Source organism: Euprymna scolopes, chromosome 2 (genome assembly GCF_053919585.1).
Source record: "Euprymna scolopes isolate OS-2025 chromosome 2, ASM5391958v1, whole genome shotgun sequence".
NCBI lineage: Eukaryota > Metazoa > Mollusca > Cephalopoda > Sepiida > Sepiolidae > Euprymna > Euprymna scolopes.
Genome location: NC_136483.1, coordinates 132,565,344 through 132,588,471, shown reverse-complemented (window position 1 = coordinate 132,588,471; position 23,128 = coordinate 132,565,344). Strand labels below are relative to the sequence as shown.

Sequence of the window (23,128 nt, the reverse complement as noted above, 5' to 3'; positions counted from 1 at the left end):
AAAAGTAACTTATCTTGCCTTTGATAACATCTATTTGTTATATATTTGTTTTTTGATAACTTTTTCGAATCTATGTGTACAGTAATACAAACCCCATGTGGGATTAATTTCCATATAAGGTGAATAGCGACTATAAGGATGACGAATTGAAGAGGACAGGGGGCCGAGTTTTTGACAGCCCATGGAGAGAGAGAGAGAGAGAGAGAGAGAGAGAGAGAGAGAGAGAGAGAGAGAGAGAGAACATAGACTTTGAGAGTTGGTGTTTAAGTTAAGATGAATTGGTACGAATTTTGGCGTTGTGAGAAGGAGTTATAACATGTTTCTTTTTTCTATTACAGAATATAATTTTTGTTTGGATGAGAGAAAACGTTTATGTAAAAAACAAAAATGTCTCAGGAAAATGACAACAACAGTCGAAAACCCGGAAGGAACATCGGCTCAAACTAACATCTTACTTTTTTACTTGGGAGTCACCATTTATCAAGGCTCAAAGGCCACTCGAGGATAAAAGTTAATGAATGCAGTATAGTAATCGTTAATGCTGTAAATTGTAATTTGATTATTTTTAGGGACGACTCAACAAGAACTTGTTTACATTGGATTTGAAGGCCACTATGTTGTATTCAACAGAGAAGCAGGCCAGTGGAACAGTCTATTCTAACTGCAGCTTAAACACACCATATAAACTTTAGTTTCAAATATCAGGATTGTTGGTCAGTAACGCTTTAGGCCTACAAGAATGGTTGAGTACACCCATTGCAGTACAGCATTAATTAGAAAGGGAACCACATGCGATTGGGTGAACTTCCTGGAATTGTAAAAGAAACATAAATAAACTCGACAGATCAGCGCCAAAACAAATCCTTGCGGTCCATCTTTTGTGGGTCTGATTTTCGCGCACGTATTCTCGACTGATAGAAACAAACCTACTCAAACTGTGCAAGATTGCAAATTCCATTTCAATATATTTTCATAGTGACGCATGTGGTGGGCACTTTGTCTAATATTAGTGAGATCATATTTAATAAGTGTTGCCTTGAGTAAATACAATGGTCTAAAAAAACAAAGTAAGAAAGACTGATAAAGAGAGCGATAATGATTAGGAAACGGTTGAATCTACATAAATAAACCGACATCTATTTTTACACAGAAAGTTTGTCAAAAACAAAAATACGCCAAACATGAAACACAAGAATGGGTTACGATTTAATGAACATCATTTTATTTATATACGAGCAGGTCGCTCGGCGTTCCCGATCGTAAGATACGCTAAAATATGATATTTTGCTTCATGCAGATTGCATATTTATTATTATAGAGACATTTTTTTTACATAGGCATCACCACATTATCAAGGCCAAGAGGCCACTAAAGGATAAGGGTTAAACAGTGTACAGTAGAAATTAGACAATATAGTAATCATTAGTAATGAAAATTCGGTAAATTTGTTAACTTATATGGAATGGCTCATCAAGAGCTTATTTACATTAGACTTGAAGACAACCATATTGTAGTCAGCAGGAAAACGGAAGACAATTTCACAGGCGTGCAGTTCTAAGAAAGAAGCTTTGTTCATGGAATCTACGTTTAGGTTTAGGCACAGATAAAGAGTGAGGGGAATTATTGATAGTGTTTTCAGCTAGAGTGTTTTTTGTGAAAGTTTGGCGAGGGGGGACCATAGACTGAAGCTCAGTCGAACACTTTCCATGAAAATAACGATATTTCAGAGACAAACTCAAGACATCTCAATATAATTTCTACAAAAATTGTTCAATATTACTTCTACAAAAATCGATCAATATGACTTCTACAAAAATTGGTCATTATGACTTCTACAAAAAGTGGTCATTATGACTTCTACAAAAAGTGGTCATTATGACTTCTACAAAAATTGGTCAATATGACTTCTACAAAAATTGATCAATATGACTTTTACAAAAAATTGGTCAATATGACTTCTACAAAAAATTGGTCAATATGACTTCTACAAAAATTGGTCATTATGACTTCTACAAAAATTGGTCAATATGACTTCTACAAAAATTGGTCAATATTACATCCACAAAAATTGGTCAATATGACTTTTACAAAAATTGGTCAATATTACTTCTACAAAAATTGGTCAATATGACTTCTACAAAAAGTGGTAAATATTTTAGATATATCTTTACTTAAATGTTTAATAATGCACGTCTTTGAACCTACAATAAACCTAGCGCTAACTGGATTTTTGTGCATTTTAGGTATCCAATACATACATGGAAGCTTTTGTTTTTTTCTTCTAACTTTAATCCTACTTTTTTACTCATAATACTATTATTCAGAATAATGCTATCTAAATTAATATTACTTACTTTATAGGTATCTGAAACGTTACCTATAATTCCTACTTCTATCAATAAACGTTGTATATAATGTTTTTTATATATAGAAGCTATATTGTTTGTCTCTTTATCAATAGGAACTATTACAAACTTATCTTGAAGTATTTTAAGTTCCTCCAGTATTTCTGAAATTTTTTAGAAGAGGATTGGTTTTTGTAGGGTGTTTAAATTTTTTTATACGTTTAACCTTTTCATTTACGCATTCAAATATATTATTTTTCCATGCATCAAACGTAGACTGTGCTAATTTATATTGATTTATCATAGACATAATAAAACCTTCCAGTGCTTTAGTTATTTCTTTAACGCATTTAATGCAATTAAGGCATTTCGGCTCTTTACGTGTCAGTGGATAATTATATTTTAAAAGCAATACATATGCTGCCCTCCATTTGGGGATATCAAATTGGTAAAAGGGAAAATTATTCCCAAATTGCATTTAGGTAAAAATGCACTTTCGTATAAATAATTGAATTCACACACACACACACACACACACACACACACACACACACACACACACACACACACACACACACACACACACATATATATATTGTGAACAGAAAGTTGTTAGTTAAGACAGATCATTGGTACCGTCGGTTTCAAGCCCGATAATAAGGCCCGTTTAAGGTATCCTTATCAAGCTCTCTTCAGCCAATATTCGTCTATTTTAAACCGGAAGTGTGAAGTATATGTACCTCGCGAGTTCACGTTTAAATCTCGTTTTGTTAAATCCCCCCATTTTTATCGGACGATGTAATACCTAATTTTAAACTTTGAATTATTTAAATTTAAGATCTAATTTCGAAAAAAATTTTCCTTATATAAATCGATTTTAATTTGAACCCAAATTAATTTAAAAATCTCTTTTCTTATGTATAAAAAATCTTAAAATATATATTGGTATCGGTTAAAAACTTAAAAATTCGTTTTATTATATCGAATTACGTTTAAAAATTTCCAAAAATACGTTTAAAGTTTAAAAAATTATTTTTAATTATATCGAATCACGTTTAAAAATTTCGAAATACGTTTAAAAAATATTTTTTAGAAATCCAAATCTTTCAAGGTTTGGGGAAGTAAGTATTTATCTATCCTAAGTGATTTCCCTAGTATATTAATATTATTATTTTTTTTCTATAGTTTTAAATTCGAAATTATATTTTAAACGTATATTTTTTAAACGAATATTGGCTGAAGAGAGCTTGATAAGCAGACTCGTCAACTGACCACCTCGAATGTGCGAGTCAACCCTATTAGATTATTTGCTTTGTGTATAAGACCCATGTCTACGATGATCAACCAGACATAATAAACCACTTGGAAGGCAACATTCGACGCATGATTGGTGTAATACAGCCTAATTTAATGCATGGAGTGTGTGAAAATTGGACCCTTAGATTACACCATATACGCGCGTGTCCTGGCGAGCATATGCCCGAAATTATATTTAAAATATTAATGTCAAAAATTAATTTATGGAATTAATTACAGATTTGTATACAAATACATATTTTTCTGATTGACTTTAATTTAAATTTCGCCGTCTCTAAAAACACTCTATATATTGATGAATAAAAATTAAAATTTACAACACTCGGGATATTTTAGTAGGATTGCCCTCTGGAGTAAATGTGGTAAATGAGTAAATGTAATCGCAGTTAAAGGTGAGATAAAGAAATCGTATAGACAAAGGATAACGTCTATCCCCCCCCCCAATTTTTTACTAGTATTCTGCCTAATGTTTCAAAACGTATAATGTATATGTTCTGATTCATCTCGTCTATTACCTGTCAGCGAGGTAGAAGTCTATGTTGACTGAAGTAATTTTATTTTTGTAGTAATCAAAAATGCTTTTTTGTATAGCTGGATTTTCTTCTCATTAAACTGGATTGAATTAGAGAATCACTTACCGAACGGTCAAGAATGACTCGCAAAGCCTTAACACATTTGGATTCGATTTTCGGGGTCACGAGGGTCATGTAGCGGTGACGACTGCTTCCGAACAACTTCATGCTAAACCCGGGGGTGTAATTCTCATCGAGGGAGTCTGCTCCGTAAGAGGTGAGGTCAAATGTCAGATGATGTATCCGTTTTTCAGACATTGGCACCTTTTCATAAAAAAGGGAAAAATGTCATTAGAAAAATTAGGTTGGACCAATTATGCCACCAAGTTGATAAAGAGTTAAATAAAAATATGGATGTGCGATTTTTTTTTAATGAAATTTTATCCAACACAAATTTTACGCAAGTTACATGCACTCATTTAAAATATGGGTAAAAGTATAATATAGTTAACAAAATAGTAAACATATAGAATACGTAACAAAAAGTTAAAAGTATAGAATAACCAAAAATGATAAAAATATAGGACAGTTAAAAAAATGGTAAATGTATAGGACAGTTAAAAAAAGTTAAAAATATAGGACAATAAAGAGACAATAAAAATATAGACAGTTTAAAAATGGTAAAAGTGTTGAACAGTTAAAAATGGCCAAACTATAAGGTAAATTACAATAAGTTAAAAGCATAGAACAGTTAAAATGGAAAAGCATAGGACTATTAAAAATGGCCAAACTATAAGGTAAATTACAATAAGTTAAAAGCATAGAACAGTTAAAATGGAAAAGCATAGGACTATTAAAAATGGCCAAACTATAAGGTAAATTACAATAAGTTAAAAGCATAGAACAGTTAAAATGGAAAAGCATAGGACTATTAAAAATGGCCAAACTATAAGGTAAATTACAATAAGTTAAAAGCATAGAACAGTTAAAATGGAAAAGCATAGGACTATTAAAAATGGCCAAACTATAAGGTAAATTACAATAAGTTAAAAGCATAGAACAGTTAAAATGGAAAAGCATAGGACTATTAAAAATGGCCAAACTATAAGGTAAATTACAATAAGTTAAAAGCATAGAACAGTTAAAATGGAAAAGCATAGGACTATTAAAAATGGCCAAACTATAAGGTAAATTACAATAAGTTAAAAGCATAGAACAGTTAAAATGGAAAAGCATAGGACTATTAAAAATGGCCAAACTATAAGGTAAATTACAATAAGTTAAAAGCATAGAACAGTTAAAATGGAAAAGCATAGGACTATTAAAAATGGCCAAACTATAAGGTAAATTACAATAAGTTAAAAGCATAGAACAGTTAAAATGGAAAAGCATAGGACTATTAAAAATGGTCAAAGTATAGAATAAGTCACAAAAAGTGTAGAACAGTTAAAAACGGTAAAATTCTAGGATTGTCAAAAGAAGTTCAAAGTATAGTGTCGCGCTTTTAGCCTCCTCCCCCTTATTTTGCCAAAATATCTGAGTTCATAATTAATCAAGCTCTAGTTCACCACCTCACAGCTGCTAAATTTCTGTCCGAGCAACAGTATGGGTATATGCAAACTCGTTCTACTGAACGTTCTCTCTGAACGTATATAATATGCACTAGATAAAACAAGGGAGGCTAGGGCAATAATCCTAGATATATCTAAGGCTGTTGACAGGGTATGGCGCGATGATCTTCTCATGAAAATCAAATCCTATGGTATTACTAGACGAATATCTAACATAATTAAATTGTTCTTAAATAAAAGAAGAATCTAGGTTGTCCTCGATGGTCGTATGTCAAAACATATATTTATATAAATGCGGATGTACCTCAGAGGTCGATCCTTGGACCTTTGTTATTCCTGATATTCATAAATGATTTTCCTGATGAAATTATCTCTGAGATGCATTCACTTGCTGATGACACCACGCTCTATGAGAGACACGAGGGAAAAATGGCAGAAACAGTAGATGAAGATCTCCAGTCTATAGTGGAATGAGGACAAAAATGGATGGTCACATTCTATGCTGTCAAGACTAAGCTTGTTTCCTTTAATAACTACAAGAAACCTGCTCAACCACTAATAGCCATGGCTAATGATACGTTACTTGAAAGTACTCCTCGGCTTACATTCACGAGGAACATGCGTTGGAACAGATACATTGAGGACATTGCTAAGGCTGCTGCAAAGAAGGTAGACTCTCTCTACCGTGGTAGAAAATTACTTACGCCTGAGAGTATCCTATATCTCTACAAGGCCACTGTTCGTCCATATATGGGGTATTGTTGCCACATTTGGGCCGGTGCATCTGCTACTAGTCTCTCCGTCTTAGACAGAGTTAAAAAAAAAGAACTGGCCAACCTAATAGGTCCTGCACTATCAGCTATGCCTTAGCTGCTGTCTCATCGGCGAAATGTTGAATCCTTCTGAAGTTTTACAAGTATTTAATGATGGATGCTTCGACGAACTACAAGTCCTTGTACCTCCTTGACGGAAATACAACCGACAAAACCGAGAAGCAGCAAAATATCACCCCTATACATAGAAATACCTAGATGTAAAAAAGCCTTTTACTTTAATAGTTTCTTCCTAGGACTGTTAGACTTTGGAATTCGCTTTCGGGTTCCTGCTTACCTGGCCGTGCTGACATGCAGAAGTTAAAGTGTAATGCAAACAGACACTTTGCTGCTAAACCCCCTACATAGTACTCCTAAAAATTATATCCCAGATCGTAGCTCCTACATCAAAGTGACACTGTGCCTTGTTTGGAATAAAAATGCAATAAAAAGACGATTCAAAAGAGTAAAAGTATAGGATAGTATACAAAATAGTTTATAAAATGGCAAAAGTTAACCATTAAATACTTTTACACTTCTGTTAACGATCCACTACTTTTACTCTTTTGTTAACGATCCAATAATTTTACTCTTTTGTTAACTATCCGATACTTTACGAATTTTTAACCATCCAATAATTTTACCTGGAAGGGAAGAGTTAGCAAGATTTAACAGTGTAGGATAATTAACAAAAGTTATAAGTATAGGATCAGTAATTTTTTAAAAAGTTATAAGTATTGGATGGTTAACAAAAGCGTAAAAATATTGGATAGTCAATCAAAGGGTAACAGTATACGATAATCAATAAAAGGATAAAAATATCAGACGGTTAACAAAAGAGTAAAAGTATTGAATAGTTAACAAAAGCGTAAAAGTATTGTATGGTTAACAAAACGGTAAAAGTATTAGATGGGTAAAGAAAGGGTAGCAGTATCGGATAGTTAACAAAGCGTAAAAGTATTGAGTGGTTAAAAGCGTAAAAATACTGTACGCTTAATTAAAGAGGGAAGTATCGAATGGTTAACAAAATGATAGAAGCACTGGATAGTTGATAAAGTGTAAAATATTGGATGGTTTAAAAAGGATAAATGTTATTGATGGTTAAAATACTTAAAAGTATTGGATCGTTAAAAAATAAAAAAATATTGGATCGTTAACAAAAGCTTAAAAGTACTTGATTATTAATAAAAGGATTGGATGTAAAAGTACTTAATTTCTAAAAAACCATTAGATGGCTAACAAACGCTTGGAATATTGGATGCTTAACGAAAGGGTGGAACTATTTGTTAGTTAACAAATGCGTAAGAGTATGGCATGGTTCACAAAAGGGTAAAGAAGATCAATGTTTAAAATAACGGGGAAAAAGTATTGAATGGTTAACAAAAGTATAATAGTATACGATAGTCCAAAAAATGGTAAACACATTAGATGGTTAAAAAGGGTAAAAGTAGTGGATGGTTAACAAAAGCGTAAAATTATTATATTATTAACAGAAGCGTAGAATATTGGATGATTAACAAAAGCATAGAGATATTAGATAGTTAACAACATGGTAATATATTGAATGTTTAACAAAAGCGTAAAGTATTAGGTGGCTAATAAAAGCTTAAAAGTATATGATGGTTAAGAAAAAGTAAAAGTAAAAGTATATGATGGTTAAGAAAAAGTAAAAGTATTGAATGGTTAACAAAAAGATAAAAGTATTGGATGGTTAAAAAAGCGTAAAGTATTGAATGGTTACAAAAGGGTAAATAGATTGGATAGTTTACAAAAGTGTAGTTAAGAATAATTAACAGTAGATATTTCGTAAAAAAAATACTGCGAATAACCTTTATCAGATGCAGTAGGATTCAATTTCAATTTAGAAGCCCAATTTTTCGGTAGAATGAAAATTCCCCACCTCTAGTATGAGCGTCCAGTACTTCCGCCAAGAACAGGAAAATTACATTAATTTAAGACGAAATAATATTTAAATGAATAAATCTTAGATATTCTATTCTACAGAAATGGAAAAACCGACACATGCTTTTTTTAATTTCTGCGTAATAAAATATCTATTATTGCTGGACGTGATCTCACGAACATGAAATGTTATTTTCAATATAAACCAATTAGAAACAGCTGCAGATGGAAAAAAAATCCAAAATGAAATACAAATTAACATTCATGTGAACCTTTCAGAATTTTGAAAACTTTTATTCGGAATAAAGAATTATGCTAAACTCGGAAACCTAGACAGATTTCGAACTAAACTCTATTAATTATTGAACCAAAGTACAGAATAGTTAATAGCTAATAACTGGTAAACAACACCTAAAATCAACAAAATATTTTTAGCAATTAGTGAAATTAAATTCTATACCAACTATGCTTTTTTACATGTGGAATCTGATTGTGAGATTTTTTTAATATTTCAGAACTGTATTTCGCAGAAAGCGGTAACAATATTGAATCCACAGACAAAATATACGTTTGTATCGTCGTCTGGTTTTCTAAAAGCTGTTACGTAGCATTTGTAATATGAGGTCAAGTAAATAACTACTTTTCATACAGGCAGCTCAAAACAGCAAATGGATTGAACGAATCGAAACGAATTTGTATTATTTAAAGAAAAGTGAATTATTTTAAACTTTTTTAGTAATTAATTAAATGTTTAATATCTTTAAACGTTTTTTCTAAATACATTCTAAATACAATTATTATTTTTTTTTTTATTTATAAAACGAAGAATAAGTATTAAAAAAGATAATTATGCTTACTTTACGTTCTAATATATGTCTTTAGTTATTTTATGGACTTTAACGATATTTTCCTCTAGTGACCACAGATGGAATCATAGAAAAAATCAATTGTTTCTTTAGATTCCATGAAAAACAAATGTTAACTTTTATCTATTCTTACTTACTTCTTGCCGCTCATTATTTCGATCCAATGTCGCAATAGCTCCATACGTATTACAACTGTGCTGAACACATTCATCGCTTATACCAAGGAGTCTTCCGGATGAGCCTTGTGAGCCGTCGCAAACGATTACTACGATTCGCCCCGGGTTGTCTTCGGTTTCTTTCACATGATTTCTTGTAAACTAAAAAAAAAAAAAAGAAAAATAAACAAATTTATACTTTCTTTTAACATTAATTCACAACGATACGAAAGTTGTTAGTTTTGACAGAAATATTATGGTATTGCATTCACGTTTCTATTCAATTTCGGTATATACTTTTTATATTTTCGCAATTTTTATTTATTTATTTTAAAAGATATATAAGGATTGTTCAGAGTTAAGCCTTACGCATTGGCATTAGCATGACGAAAATATGTTTAAAAGCAATTAGGTTCATAGGATATATCCTTTTTTGGGGAGAGGAGTTGGGATTCTTATGGATGGCTCTGCTCTAGATTAAAAATTGACTCTATTATTTATTAGTCTTGCTTTCCAATCAAACTTTTCTTGGAGATCATACATTAGATCCATGGAATTCTCGTGAAAATCGGTTCTGTCTATCGCATTAAACACTTTCTCACACCTGAGCTTATTCTCTAGTTCTACATGTCCTGGATATGACCTTAAACTATATCCGATGGTAAGGCTTGTGAGCTTTGGGGAGTGTGGAGCCACCCCTTAATTGCCATTGCTCTCGGATCACCTCTGACACATAGTAGTAGTACCTGAAAAAACCCAAATATATTCTATTAAATATTTTTTCTTTGAAATCACTGGATTCGGCATTAAGTAACCTGAAAAGGGTTGATATGCCGTAAAACAAAACTAACCAGCAAATCTATTTTTACAAATTTAGTATTAGACCAGGTATTGAGTACTGTTGTCATATTTGAATAGGTGAATCTCTGTTCTATTTGAAAGTTCTTGATAAGATTTAATTTACTTGCCTTCACCCTTTCTTCTTCTGTACAACCTCTCACTCACAGACGTGATATTGCAATCGTTTTTTTATAAATACTATTATGGCATGTCTTTTTTCAGAATTGTCTGATCCATACCTGCTTGCAGTCTCTATCAATTCGCTGTTTCGATACCTCATTGTAATACAACTTCCTATTCCAGTAGTTCCTTCCAAGAACTGCAAGGTTTTATATCTCTCCTACTGCTGACTGTTTTTCTTCTACCTATAGTTTTTATCTTTTCAAAACTAATGTCAATAGGCATCTTGTGTCTTATCATTAATTTTCTTTCGTTATTGTCAGTTTCTTACATAAAGTGGCTTACGCCTTGTCTGGGGCGATTTCCATATAAAAACATTAAAGGGAAAATGACGTAATAATATTGTTAACTGGACAAGGTAATATTTTTATCATATTTTGTTTATAATTGTAACACGTGTTCTTGCATTCAGGTTTAGTAGCCGCGTTGTTTACATTTTGATATTTTCTATTGAATTGATGTCTTTACAAATATTACGCGTCTAAATATTTAAATGGTGAAATTAATTACTAATTAATTTCTTTATTCATGTCGTCATAGACATAGACATCTCGTATAAAAGCAACAAATATACACAATACAATTTCTACAGAACATATTTAATATTATCAAACGGTTGTTTAATGTTTCTTCAATGTTGTTATTCATAAACCTGTACTTTTAAAACGCTAAGGATGTTCCGGACAACTTCACACACACACACCTATATATATATATAAGTGTGTTTGTGTGTGTGAAGTTGTCTGGAACATGCATAGCGTTTTAATATATATATATATATATATATATATATATATATATATATATATATATATATATAAATATATATATATATGTGTGTGTGTGTGTGTGTGTGGGTGTGTGGGTGTGTGTATATATATGCATGCATATATTTTTCCTCTGATGAGATGGGCCTACATCTAAATCCACGCGTTAAGGAAAAAAACATCTGAACTGTAATCTTTAGTCAAACAATAAATTTATGTTTTGAAAATGGATGCTTTTTTCCTGAATGAAATTAATAAACAAACTATTCACACACACACACACACACACACACACACACACACACACACACACACACACACACACATATATATATGCATAAATAGACTCTCCCCGAGATTTATGGAAATTTCTACCTCCCGATGCGATACATAAATAGCTTAATATTCCCAAACGGACAACCCTGAGATGCTGGCTTAGTTCATCGTTGCTTAATTTCTGTGATATAATCACCACCGGCATGTTAACGCGATTATATATATATATATATATATATATATATATATATATATATGTGTCATCCACATACACTACAGTTTCGCTGTTTCACAGCTCATCGGTGCGGCTAGACAGGCAACTGCCTAAAACCTGGATCGAAACCCGACCGCCCAAATGACAGTCAAGGCTTCTCACTATTGCGCTATACGGCGCTGCTATGTGGGTAATGAATTAACGATGTTTTGACATCCTCCAAATGCCTCCGCTCGATTTGTTTATAGAAAGAGCGTCACTTAATACGCTAATGGCAGTTTGTATATCATTTCCCAATTTATTCAACCCAAGATAGGGACAGTCCTCTCATTTCTTCAAATATTTAAGTATATCTCTTCATGGGATAACACTGAAACAATTATTTTTTGACACAATAAAAAGTAGTCTGTCTGCAGCATATATAACAGAGTTAATTTATTTTCCCTTCAAAATAACTAAAAATATAGCCATTAAAAGGTAAGTCCCTTGCAGCAAAAGTGAGTACACCTCTTACGAAAGTTGTCAATATTAACATACAACAATATTTTTTGTGGCCACCATCATTATCAAAAACTTCCTTTACTCATGGAGTTTACTAGAGCTTCACATGTGGCCACTGGAATGCCCTTCCACTCTTTAATTACGACGTCGCGGAGTTGGTGGATATTTGAGACTTTGCGCACCTCCACCTTTTGTTTGAGGATGCCCCAAAGATGTTCTATTGGGTTCACGTCTGGACGCATGCTTGGCCAGTCCATCACCTTTACCCTCAACCTCTTCAGTAAAGATGTGTGTCTTAAGTCATTACATGCAACTGAGCAATAAATTCAGAAATTTTGCTCAATTGGCTGAGTGCTTGCCTCACATATAAGAGGCTCGGGTTTCGAATCCCAGGTTCGGATATGTCTGAGCCCCAATGAGGGCGATACTCGAGTCTTTGACTTCCAGTTCGTTGACTGTCATGGATCTTGTGAGCTGCGACGTTGTTTGGCTGTGGAAATAATTACATATATATATATATAGATATAGATATATAGATATAGATATAGATATGTAAGGTATTTGATGACACCTTAAACACGTTAAGAAAAACAGAAATGACGCTGTTAAATTGTTAAAATTTACAATTTCTTATAATAAAACAAATAAATATAATATTAATCTGCGTTTTATTCTGTGTATATTCTCTTTGAGTCTATATCCCCGACTCAATTCGAGTTCAAAAGCGACTGCAAACTTTGACCAGGTGGTCTATTTATGCCGTCAATTGCTCGGACAATTGCTTTTTTTTACATGGAAGTTACCACTTATCGAGACCCGGAAGCCACTTGGGGATAAGCGTTATTGCGTGTACAGTAATCAATGGGATAATATCGTAGTAATCGTTAGTAATGGAGATTTGATAAAGTGTCTTACTTAAGGGAGCGGTTTATCAGGAATTTATTTATGTTGGACTTGAAGACATCCAAGTTGTAGTCAGGTGAGAAACAGGCAAACAGAACAGAGTTCCAGAGGTGTGCACTTCTAAGAAAGAAGCTTTGTCCATGAAATCTACGTTTTGATTTAGGCACAGATAAAGAATGGGGAAATTTATTGACAGTGGTTTCAGCTAGACGGGTGTTTTCGTGAAAGTTTGGCGAGTGGGGGGGGACCAGAGATTGGAGCTCAGATGAGCACTTGCCATGGAAATAACGATAAAACAAAGACAGGCTCGCAACGTCTCTTCTGTGGGAGAGAGGTTGCAGAGAAGAGAAAAGGGCATCTCCCACGAAGTCTATTTTGTACTGTCAAGGCAGGATAGGCTGTTTTTAGCAGCTCCTGCCCATATGTGGCAGTAGTACTCCATCCTTGGAGTAACTGGCTTTTATATAGATAGAGAATTGCATCAGCAGTAAGATATCTTCTGGAGCGTAGAAGGATCCTACCATTTTTCCAGCGACCTTGGCAACAGATTTGATGTACGTGTATCATTTTAGGTCAGGAGTAAAGGTCAATCCCAGAAGCTTATTAAAACACAGAGCCTCCCCTAGACGAAAGCCATCTGTTTCAATTGATGCCAGATGGGAATCAGAGCGTTGGTGATGTAAAGATAGGAACTTGGTTTTAGATTCATAAAAAGTAATCAGCCACCTCTTCCCCCATTGTACCATGCGCTCAAGATCAGAAGAGAGAGAATCAGAGAGAACTTTGTCATGTACGGCCTTTGATGTGTTTCCATAGATGGTCGTCTCATCAGCATAGATGTCAACGAATGAGTTAAGTATGTGCTTTGGGAGATCATTGATGTAGATCAGGAAGAGAGTTGGGCCCAGGATGAAACCATTAATACTTTGGGCTTCTGACTTCTGCCCATCAATCACTACTCTTGTGAGCCTATCGGAGAGAAATGATTTAATGATTGAGAAAACAGTTCCACTTATACGGTAGCTGGAAATCTTGTGAAGTAGGCCTTTATGCCATACCTTATCGAAGCCCTTTGATATGCCAAGCGCAATTGCCCTAGAAAGGAAACCTGCTGTAGATCTGGCAGAACGGAAACCATATTGCATGTAACAAAGAAGGTTATTTCTGCTTAGGTGATTGACTACTTCTTTATTTAATATGGATTCCAGCAACTTACTCATGACACACAGGAGACTTATAGGCCTGTACTTAGAGGGAGATGACTTATCACCTGAATTCTTAAATACAGGGCATACTGATGATGTTTTCCAGGGTGTTGGGAAGCACTTCTCCTTAAAGCAACGCTTAAACAGTTTTGTAAGTATGGGTGCAAGTTCTGGTTGAAGCTTTTTCAACACTATAATTGGAATGCCGTCAGGGCCAGTTGCTTTACTGGAATCAAGGTTCTTGATTAGCTTGGCGACTTCATGCACATATTTGTATGCTGCATAGCGTGTTCTGTGTTATAGGGGAAAATACGGGGAGTTGATGGCCTTCGTTGCATAGGGTAGAATTAGCTGCAAAGTTATTGACAAATAGTTTGGCCTTGTCTGATGCTGACGAGATAACCTTCCATCCAAGAGGATTTAGCGTTATGAGGATTGTTATTAACTTCCTTTTCAACGATCCTTCCAAACGTAATAACCCAAAGGAATAAGGTCTGGGGAGTTAGGAGGCCATAAGTTTGATGTGGCATGATCGTAAAAGATCTAATCTATCCAATCCTGAGTTTTAACAGCTTTATTGTATGGTGTCGAATCTTGTTGGAAAACATAGATACTTTCTTTAACTATATTGCCTATTAATTGTTTGAAAAGTCTCGACGTAAGTTCTCCATTGACTCTAAAGCTTTGTGCAAAAAAATGAGGAGACATGATGTGACCTTCCTGCTAACAACATCGAAAATATCACTGTTGCTGAAAACTTCGTTTGCATGACAGTTAGGGCCCGAACATAGCTACCTATCATTTCTTCGATTGACTTTTTGATCCTGGTTGAATTTTTTTATGAGAGAAAAACCAAAGACATTTCTGGATGTTTCAATTTATTTAAGAGTCATTTTGCACGAATTAAATGATACTCTTGAGTTTTTTCTTTACATGAACTGATCTCGACTAAGAACATATTATTTGTATCTAAAGTCTTGATAAACAATATTCTTATTTTATATCACTTGTATTGTTCGGACTAGTCTTTTCATCTTAGTGCAACGTTTCGATCGGACATGTCGATTGTTGTTTGGAAAAGAAAGGAAAAAAGTTACTGGCTCCGTAGAGACTTTTGTATTTCTTTAAGTTAATCTCCAATTTTTGGTCATTGTTTCGAAACTGTGAGAAAAAATTAGTTGAAAAAGGGGAAGCAACTCTAATAAAGATCGGCAGGAGGATAATCTCCCGCCCATTGCCGAAAAGTTAAGGGTGTACAATATTTGTTTTTACTACAATTAGAAGCTTTCAAATTTTACTAAATTCCAGGCTTGATCTGCTTAGTAATTTTCCATTCTCTTGAGACCCTTCAACTTGCATCTTTGTCAATTATTTTGACCTAATTCCACAAAGGTAAGTGTATTCCTTTTTCTTTCTATATGTGACCAGCTAGTCCCGAATTTTCGCTCTCTCCCCGTGCCACAGCCATACGGCGTGCTTCTAGTCTTATCTTTAGGGGGCGACCAGTCTCACCTTTGTATACCTTTCAAGATAAGAATAATAGTCCGATCTACAGAGGTAATATACAAGTAATAGTAGCCCTCATCTAAAAAAAAACAAAACATTCCTTATTGTTCCTTCAGACACTTGAAGTTCTTTGTGAAGATGTCGCATTGATGTCCCAAGATTTTCATCTGTCATGTCATGCACCTTTCTGAAAAACTCAGGTGTTCTGAATGAGTTAGAACGTTGCCAATGATGTTTTCTCTTGCTCGTGAAAACTTTATCATCATTATTTTAATTTAATTTTTGTTTAACTCTGCAAACGAAATATCTGGCGACTTGTAGAGATCTTACACTTTCTGAATTCGCTTTTATAGACACAATTGCAGCGTATCTTTTTATTTTATAAGTTATAGTAGTATCTGCATTGGATCTTCTGTAATGTAACGTAAATTAGTACATGTTTAATTTAAAGTACACAAATTTAAGTGCCTTCAAAAACCTTACGTACTCTGGCAAACTACTCTGTCAATTTGCAGTTTACAAACTCGAGATTTAATATACAACTTCCAACGTAGACCCCTACTACCATGTCTCCTTCTCCAACATCAGGGGTCTACGTTCTAACCTTCCAGAGGTTGAAACCCAATTACAGGAGACTAAACCAGACCTTTTATTTTTAAGTGAAACTGGCATTGGACAGGCTATTTCCCTAGAAGAGTTCGCATTTAAAGGATACTCTAACTTAACTTCTAAATCTGACCCCCAAGATCGCCATGGGCATGGAATATGTGCCTATATTAGGGATAACTTTCCATGTGGTAGGGACATCTCCAGGGAAGATCCTAACTTACCCTATATGGGCTTCCGGGTTGCTTTAGCTCACACTACGGCATTTATATTTACTCTCTATCGCCCCCATAACAGCGGAGTTACTATCTTTCAAAGTATATCTGAGAAAATTGACCAAGTCCTATCTGCTTATCCTTCAGCTAACATTCACGTATGTGGTGACTTCAATGTTCACAACGTCGAATGGTTGACCCACTCTAACAAGACCGATGATGAGGGGAGGTTCTGTCATGATTTCTCCATTGCCTATGACCTCACTCAGATTGTTCAGGAACCCACCCGTGTGCCCGATAATGACGGCCAGTATGCGAGCCTACTAGACCTTTTTCTCACAACTTGCCCTGAACTATGTTCAGTTTCTGTTCTATCGCCTCTTGGATCTTCCGACCATTCTGTTGTATCAATTAAGATAAAAATGAAATGTAATAAGTCCCCAGACGTACCTCTCCATCGTACAGTATGTCGATACACTAAGGCTGACTGGGATAGCTTCTGTACATTTATATCTGATCTACCTCTGCATTCCATGTTTAAAAAGGATGTGTCCTCTATAGACATGACGGAATGGTTAATTGTAGGTATTGACTGTTTCATACCCTCGAAAAAGTTTCAGCAAAAACCTAACAGCCAGCCATGGTTCTCTCCAGAATGTGCTGCTGCCATTGCGCACAGAAATCACTTTTTCCACTGTTTCCAACGTAATAGTTGTATGAAAACTAAAGCCGCTTTCAGGACTGCCAGCAACCATTGTAAGAAAGTAATAAAGAATGCAAGAGAGTTGTATGCTCAATCTGTTAAGTCCAAAGTAGCTGAGCAGCGGTTTGGTTCCCACCAGTTTTGGCAAATAGCAAACTAAATCCTGAGCAGAAGCATGTGCTCCATCCCAACTATTATCAATGGACCTGAGGTAATCTTGTCAGCATCAGACAAAGCCAAACTCTTTGTCAAGAACTTTGCAGCTAATTCTACCCTTTGCGATCAAGGCCGCCAACCCTCAATATTTCCTCCTTTATCAGAAAACACGCTATGTGATATACGTATATCTGTACGTGATGTTGCCAAGCTAATCAAGAACCTAGATTCCAGTAAAGCAACTGGCCCTGACGGTATTCCAATTATAGTACTAAAAAAACTTGAACCTGAACTAGCGCCCATACTTACAAAACTGTTTAAACGTTGTCTTAAGGAGAATAGTTTCCAATCTCCCTGGAAAATTTCATCAGTATGCCCTGTATTTAAGAATTCAGGTGATCGCTCATCCCCCTCTCAGTACAGGCCAATAAGTCTCCTGTGCGTCATGAGTAAGTTGCTGGAATCTGTGTTAAATACAGAAGTAATCAACTATCTCAACAAAAATAACCTTCTTAGTGACACTCAATATGGTTTCCGTTCTGCTAGATCTACAGCAGATGTGCTTACAGTTATATCTCATAGGATTAGCAAATCTCTCGACGGAGGCCACCTTTCTAGGTCAATTGCTCTTGACATATCTAAGGCCTTTGATAGGGTATGGCATAAAGGTTTACTTCATAAGATCTCTAGCTATGGTATTGCTGGAAATGTCTTCTCAATTATTAAATCATTTCTTTCTGATAGGTTCATAAGAGTAGTAGTTGAGGGGAAAAAATCAGAAGCTCACAGTATTCATGCCGGTGTCTCTCAGGGGTCCATCCTGGGCCCAACTCTTTTCCTGATCTACATTAATGATCTTCCAAATCACATCCTTACATCATTTGTAGACATTTATGCTGACGACACTACCATTTATGGTAGCACATCTAAGACAGTAAACGACCAAGTTCTCTCTGGTTCTCTCTCCTCTGATCATGAGCACGTAGTACAATGGGGTAAGGAGTGGCTGGTTACTTTTAATGCATCTAAAACCAAGCTTTTCTCTTTACATCATCAATATTCTGATCCACATCTGGAATCAATTGAAATGAATGGCTCTCGTCTTCAGGAGGCCTCAAGTTTTGACAAGCTTCTTGGCTTGACCATTACTCCTGATATTAAATGGAACACATGCATCAAATCTGTTGCCAAGGCCGCTGGAAAAATCGTGGGATCTTTCTATCGATCCGGTAGATATCTCACTGCTGATGCAATTCTCTATCTATATAAGAGCCAGGTACGTCCAAGGATGGAATACTGTTGCCACATCTGGGCAGGAGCTGCTAGAAAGGACTTGGCCTGCCTTGATAGAGTTAAAAATAGACTTCGTAGCCTCGTAGGAGATGTTCTTTTCTCTTCCTTGCAACCTCTATCTCACAGAAGAGTTGTTGCGAGTTTGTCTCTGATGTATCGTTATTTTCATGGAAAGTGTTCGACTGAGCTTCAGTCTATGGTCCCCCCTCGCCAAACTTTCACAAGAAACACTCGTCTAGCTGTAAACACTATCAATAATTCCCCCCACTCTTTATCTGTGCCTAAACCTTAACGTAGATTCCATGAACAAAGCTTCTTTCTTAGAACTGCACGCCTGTGGAATTGTCTTCCGTTTTCCTGCTTTCCGGCTGACTACAATATGGTTGTGTTCAAGTCTAACGTAAATAAGTTCTTGATCAGCCGTTCCATATAAGTTATCAAATTTACCAAATTTTCATTACTAATGATTACTATATTGTCTAATTTCTACTGTACACTCTTTAACCCTTATCCTTGAGTGGCCTCTTGGCCTTGATAATGTGGTGATGCCTATGTAAAAAAAATGAGGGGTATTAAGATTTGGGGAAATCTTTTTAATCGGTTTTCGGCCAAAAAGGGGTCAAAGTTCAACGATTTGACCTTTGAAAACTCTACCAAACTCCTCCGCCAATTTTGGGTCTAAACACTTGAAATTTTAGATATAGGTTACTTTGACATGGATCAGACTTTTTAATACAATTTGAGCCCAAAATAATAAATGTTTAGTGGTCAAAATTGGGGTTGAAGTTATAAAAATTTGACGTTTGCGGTCTCTACCAAATTACTCAGTCAATTTTTGGTCTAAACATTGTCAATTTTACATAAAGTGTATTCAGATATAACGCAAGCATTTTAATCGGGGTTTGGCAGAAAATCTGGCTGCCAAGGGGTCAAAGTTCAAAAGATATAACTTTTGCAGTCTCTAGCAAACCATTCAGACAATTTTGGGTTTAAACATTTGAAATTTTACATAAGGGTATTCATACATTCAGCAAGCTTTTTAATCAGTTTTTGGGCGAAAATATGGCTGCCAAGAGGTTGAAAGAGTTGACGTTTGCAGACTCTACCAAACATCTCCACCAATTTGGAGTCTAAACATTTGAAATTTTAGATGCAGGTTACCTGGAAATGAGTCAAACTTTTTAATATATTTTTAAAATACATACATACATATATATATATATATATATATATATATATATATATATATATATATATATATATATATATATATATATACGTATACACATAAAGTTATGGACAGGACATAAGGCCCAAGAAAAGCCGCGCTAAACTGCTAGTATGTATGTATATATATATATATATATATATACTCAGCATTACATATATCTCATATAGAATATATACATAAAATTCTATTAAATATTTTCTGAGAGACCAAAACTTCAATTTACACTCACTCGTCTATTTTTAATGGATTACATAGTTCCCCCCAAATTCCACACCATCGAGTTATTTTTGAACATTTGATTTGGTAATATTTTTCCAAAATATGATGCGTTTTACAAAATAAAATTTGTGGGCGATTTATAGTTTTAAATGTTTATATAAAACATTTTAAGTACAGGAGAAAAACTATTAGAAAAAACTTAAGACAAGCTCGGATTTCCACGCTAGTCTTGAATAAATTTGCTTAACTTTGCCGACTCACCTTTTTTTAAACGAAACAAACAGTGAACTCTTTCTGTGTAACTTGTAGAAACATTACTTAATTCAAGATTAGGTTTCCTAAACAATTAGAGAATTGAATTCATTCCAGTAAAGCAAAAGATAGTCGTCTTAAATTCCATGCTCTCGAGACTTCTGCATTAGAGATCGACTTTCTTGATTCGGCAAATCCTATAACTCACATGGTTGACCAGGCGTGTGTATGCGTAGTTGCGGAACATTGTTACTTCCCTCAAAGGAATGAGAAAAACTGTATCGGTGGAAAGAAAGAGCTTCAGGCTAGCAATAGAAGACTTTAAAACCTAATCGATGAAAGGATTGGCACTGAGCCGAATAATTGATCAAGTAACATCGAATCACACACGCACGCACACACACACGCACACACACACACACACACACACACACACACACACACACACACACATATATATATGTATATATGTATATATAATGTATATATGTTTGTGTCTGTGTGTTTATGTGTGTGTACTTATTTTTATATATATATGCATGTATACGTATACATGTTGATATGTATGTATAAATATGCATACACGTGTATACACATATACATACATATCATTTATTTGTTTAATTTATTTGCGATATATTTGAACGAATTTAATTATTTATTTTAAACCTTTGTACCTAAAATCTATTTGTGAATAATTTTCCCTTCTCTAATGTGATGCCCCTGGACGGATATATATATATATATATATATATATATATATATATATATATATATATATATATATATATATATATATTTAGCCAGTAGAGTTTAGTTTCCTAGAAGTACATCCAATGAAACATGTGTCTACCAAAGAGTGCCCAATGAGTAAACAGAGCAGGTATATGAAATTTATTTATACAAACAATGATGGCTACATATGTGCATACATGTTTCTGTAATCACCCGTGTTGGGGGATTACGTCTTCAGGCCAAGAATTATCGTCGAGAACACTATAATTCTTGGCCTGAAGACGTAATCCCCCAACGCGGGTGATTACAGAAAGATGTAGGCACATATGTAGCCATCAATGTTTGTATAAATAAATTTCATATACATATATATATATATATATATATATATATATTTAGTGGAGATGGTAATTAATAAAAACTGAAGAAAGTGCTCAATATATATATATATATATATATATATATATATATATATATATATACATATATTAAAATGAAATACGTATGATATATTTTTAAAAGCCAAATTACAACGCAAGATTTTGTAATATAAGAACACACTTATTTGTTTAAAATGAATATTTCGACCTAATATGCCATCACCAGAATTATATATATAACTAGACTACTCGTGACCCGTTGGATCAGTATATGTTATAGCTAGCTATGGAATAGTTAGTATACAGAATTAATGTATAACATTTCAAGTAACTATACAGAATTTATGTATACACGCGCAAAAATTAAATGCACGCGCGTGCGATAAACAAACGTAGCGACCAGCGAAAACAATATGCAATTCCACGCGCGCAAAAATTGATTGCACACGCGTAGGAAAACAAACATGACGACCAGTGAAAACAATATGGAATACGTTGGATAATAAAGGCGCTTATAACATTGTCTTTAGATTAAATGAAAAATATTTTATATAAGAAGGGTGTAATCTGTTGAAAAAAAAAATTGAAATAAAAAAAGAAAACGAAAAATACAAGGAAGAAGTGTGCATTGTACAGGTCCATCCTACTTTTTATTTTTTGTGCGTGTTAACAGCCCTGAAATATCAGGAAATAATAATTAATTGATTAAGTAATATTTAACGTTGAGAGATTTTTAAAGCAAATTAAAAAAAATTAAATTCTCCGCACACACGTTTTGAAGTGCTTCTACGTATTTTAAAAATGTTTGGAACTTATGACTCCACTCTCATCCCATTTCCCCTTTCTGACCCTAAAATTAAAAATAAGTCACCAAGAAGTGGGGTCTCATTTATATAGGAAATGTTAAATTTTAATTATAAAATATTTCCTCCTTTTATATCATTTTCAAGGGCCGTTTAACGTATTAGCCAGAAACAATAGGTTTTGACGTGTTTAAGGGTTAAACTACGCTGGTCGTAAAAAAACAAATATTTTTTTTAAATATGTAAATTGATCAAGTATTTTTCATTAGAACACATTTGCTTTGTGTTTTTATTTGAAAACAATTCCATCTTGCAATGAAAAATACGAATAAAATAAACGTAAATAAATAATTTAAAACACGGTAAACGTATTTTTTAAAAATCAAGTTCTGGTTTTAATCACACACAACTTGGGTAAGAAAATATTTTTTAAAAAAATCTTTTAATCACGCACAACTTGGGTAAGAAAATATTTAAAATAAAAATTATAAGGAGTGCCGAGTGTTCAGTAGCACCTGTATATATACAGGTGCTACTGAACAATCGGCACCCCTTATAATTTTTATTTTCATCTTTTTTCAACTATTTCTGCGGATACCAAGCTACTAGACTATATTAAATGCAAAAAATGAAAAATCATATTTTTAAGATTTGGAAGTGGGT

The 23,128-nt window shown here is 34.1% G+C and overlaps 1 protein-coding gene across 1 annotated transcript in view; it reads right to left on the bottom strand.

The window, feature by feature from the left end:
• LOC145296156 (uncharacterized) overlaps positions 1–23,128 on the bottom strand; it is a 743,526-nt gene that overhangs the window by 35,216 nt on the left and 685,182 nt on the right. The window contains exons 3-4 of the mRNA XM_080142365.1: positions 9,463–9,642; positions 4,301–4,498 (exon numbers count right to left, since the gene is read on the bottom strand). Of these exons, the coding sequence (XP_079998491.1) occupies positions 4,301–4,498; positions 9,463–9,642 (378 nt within the window). The remainder of the gene's footprint in view (positions 1–4,300; positions 4,499–9,462; positions 9,643–23,128) is intronic.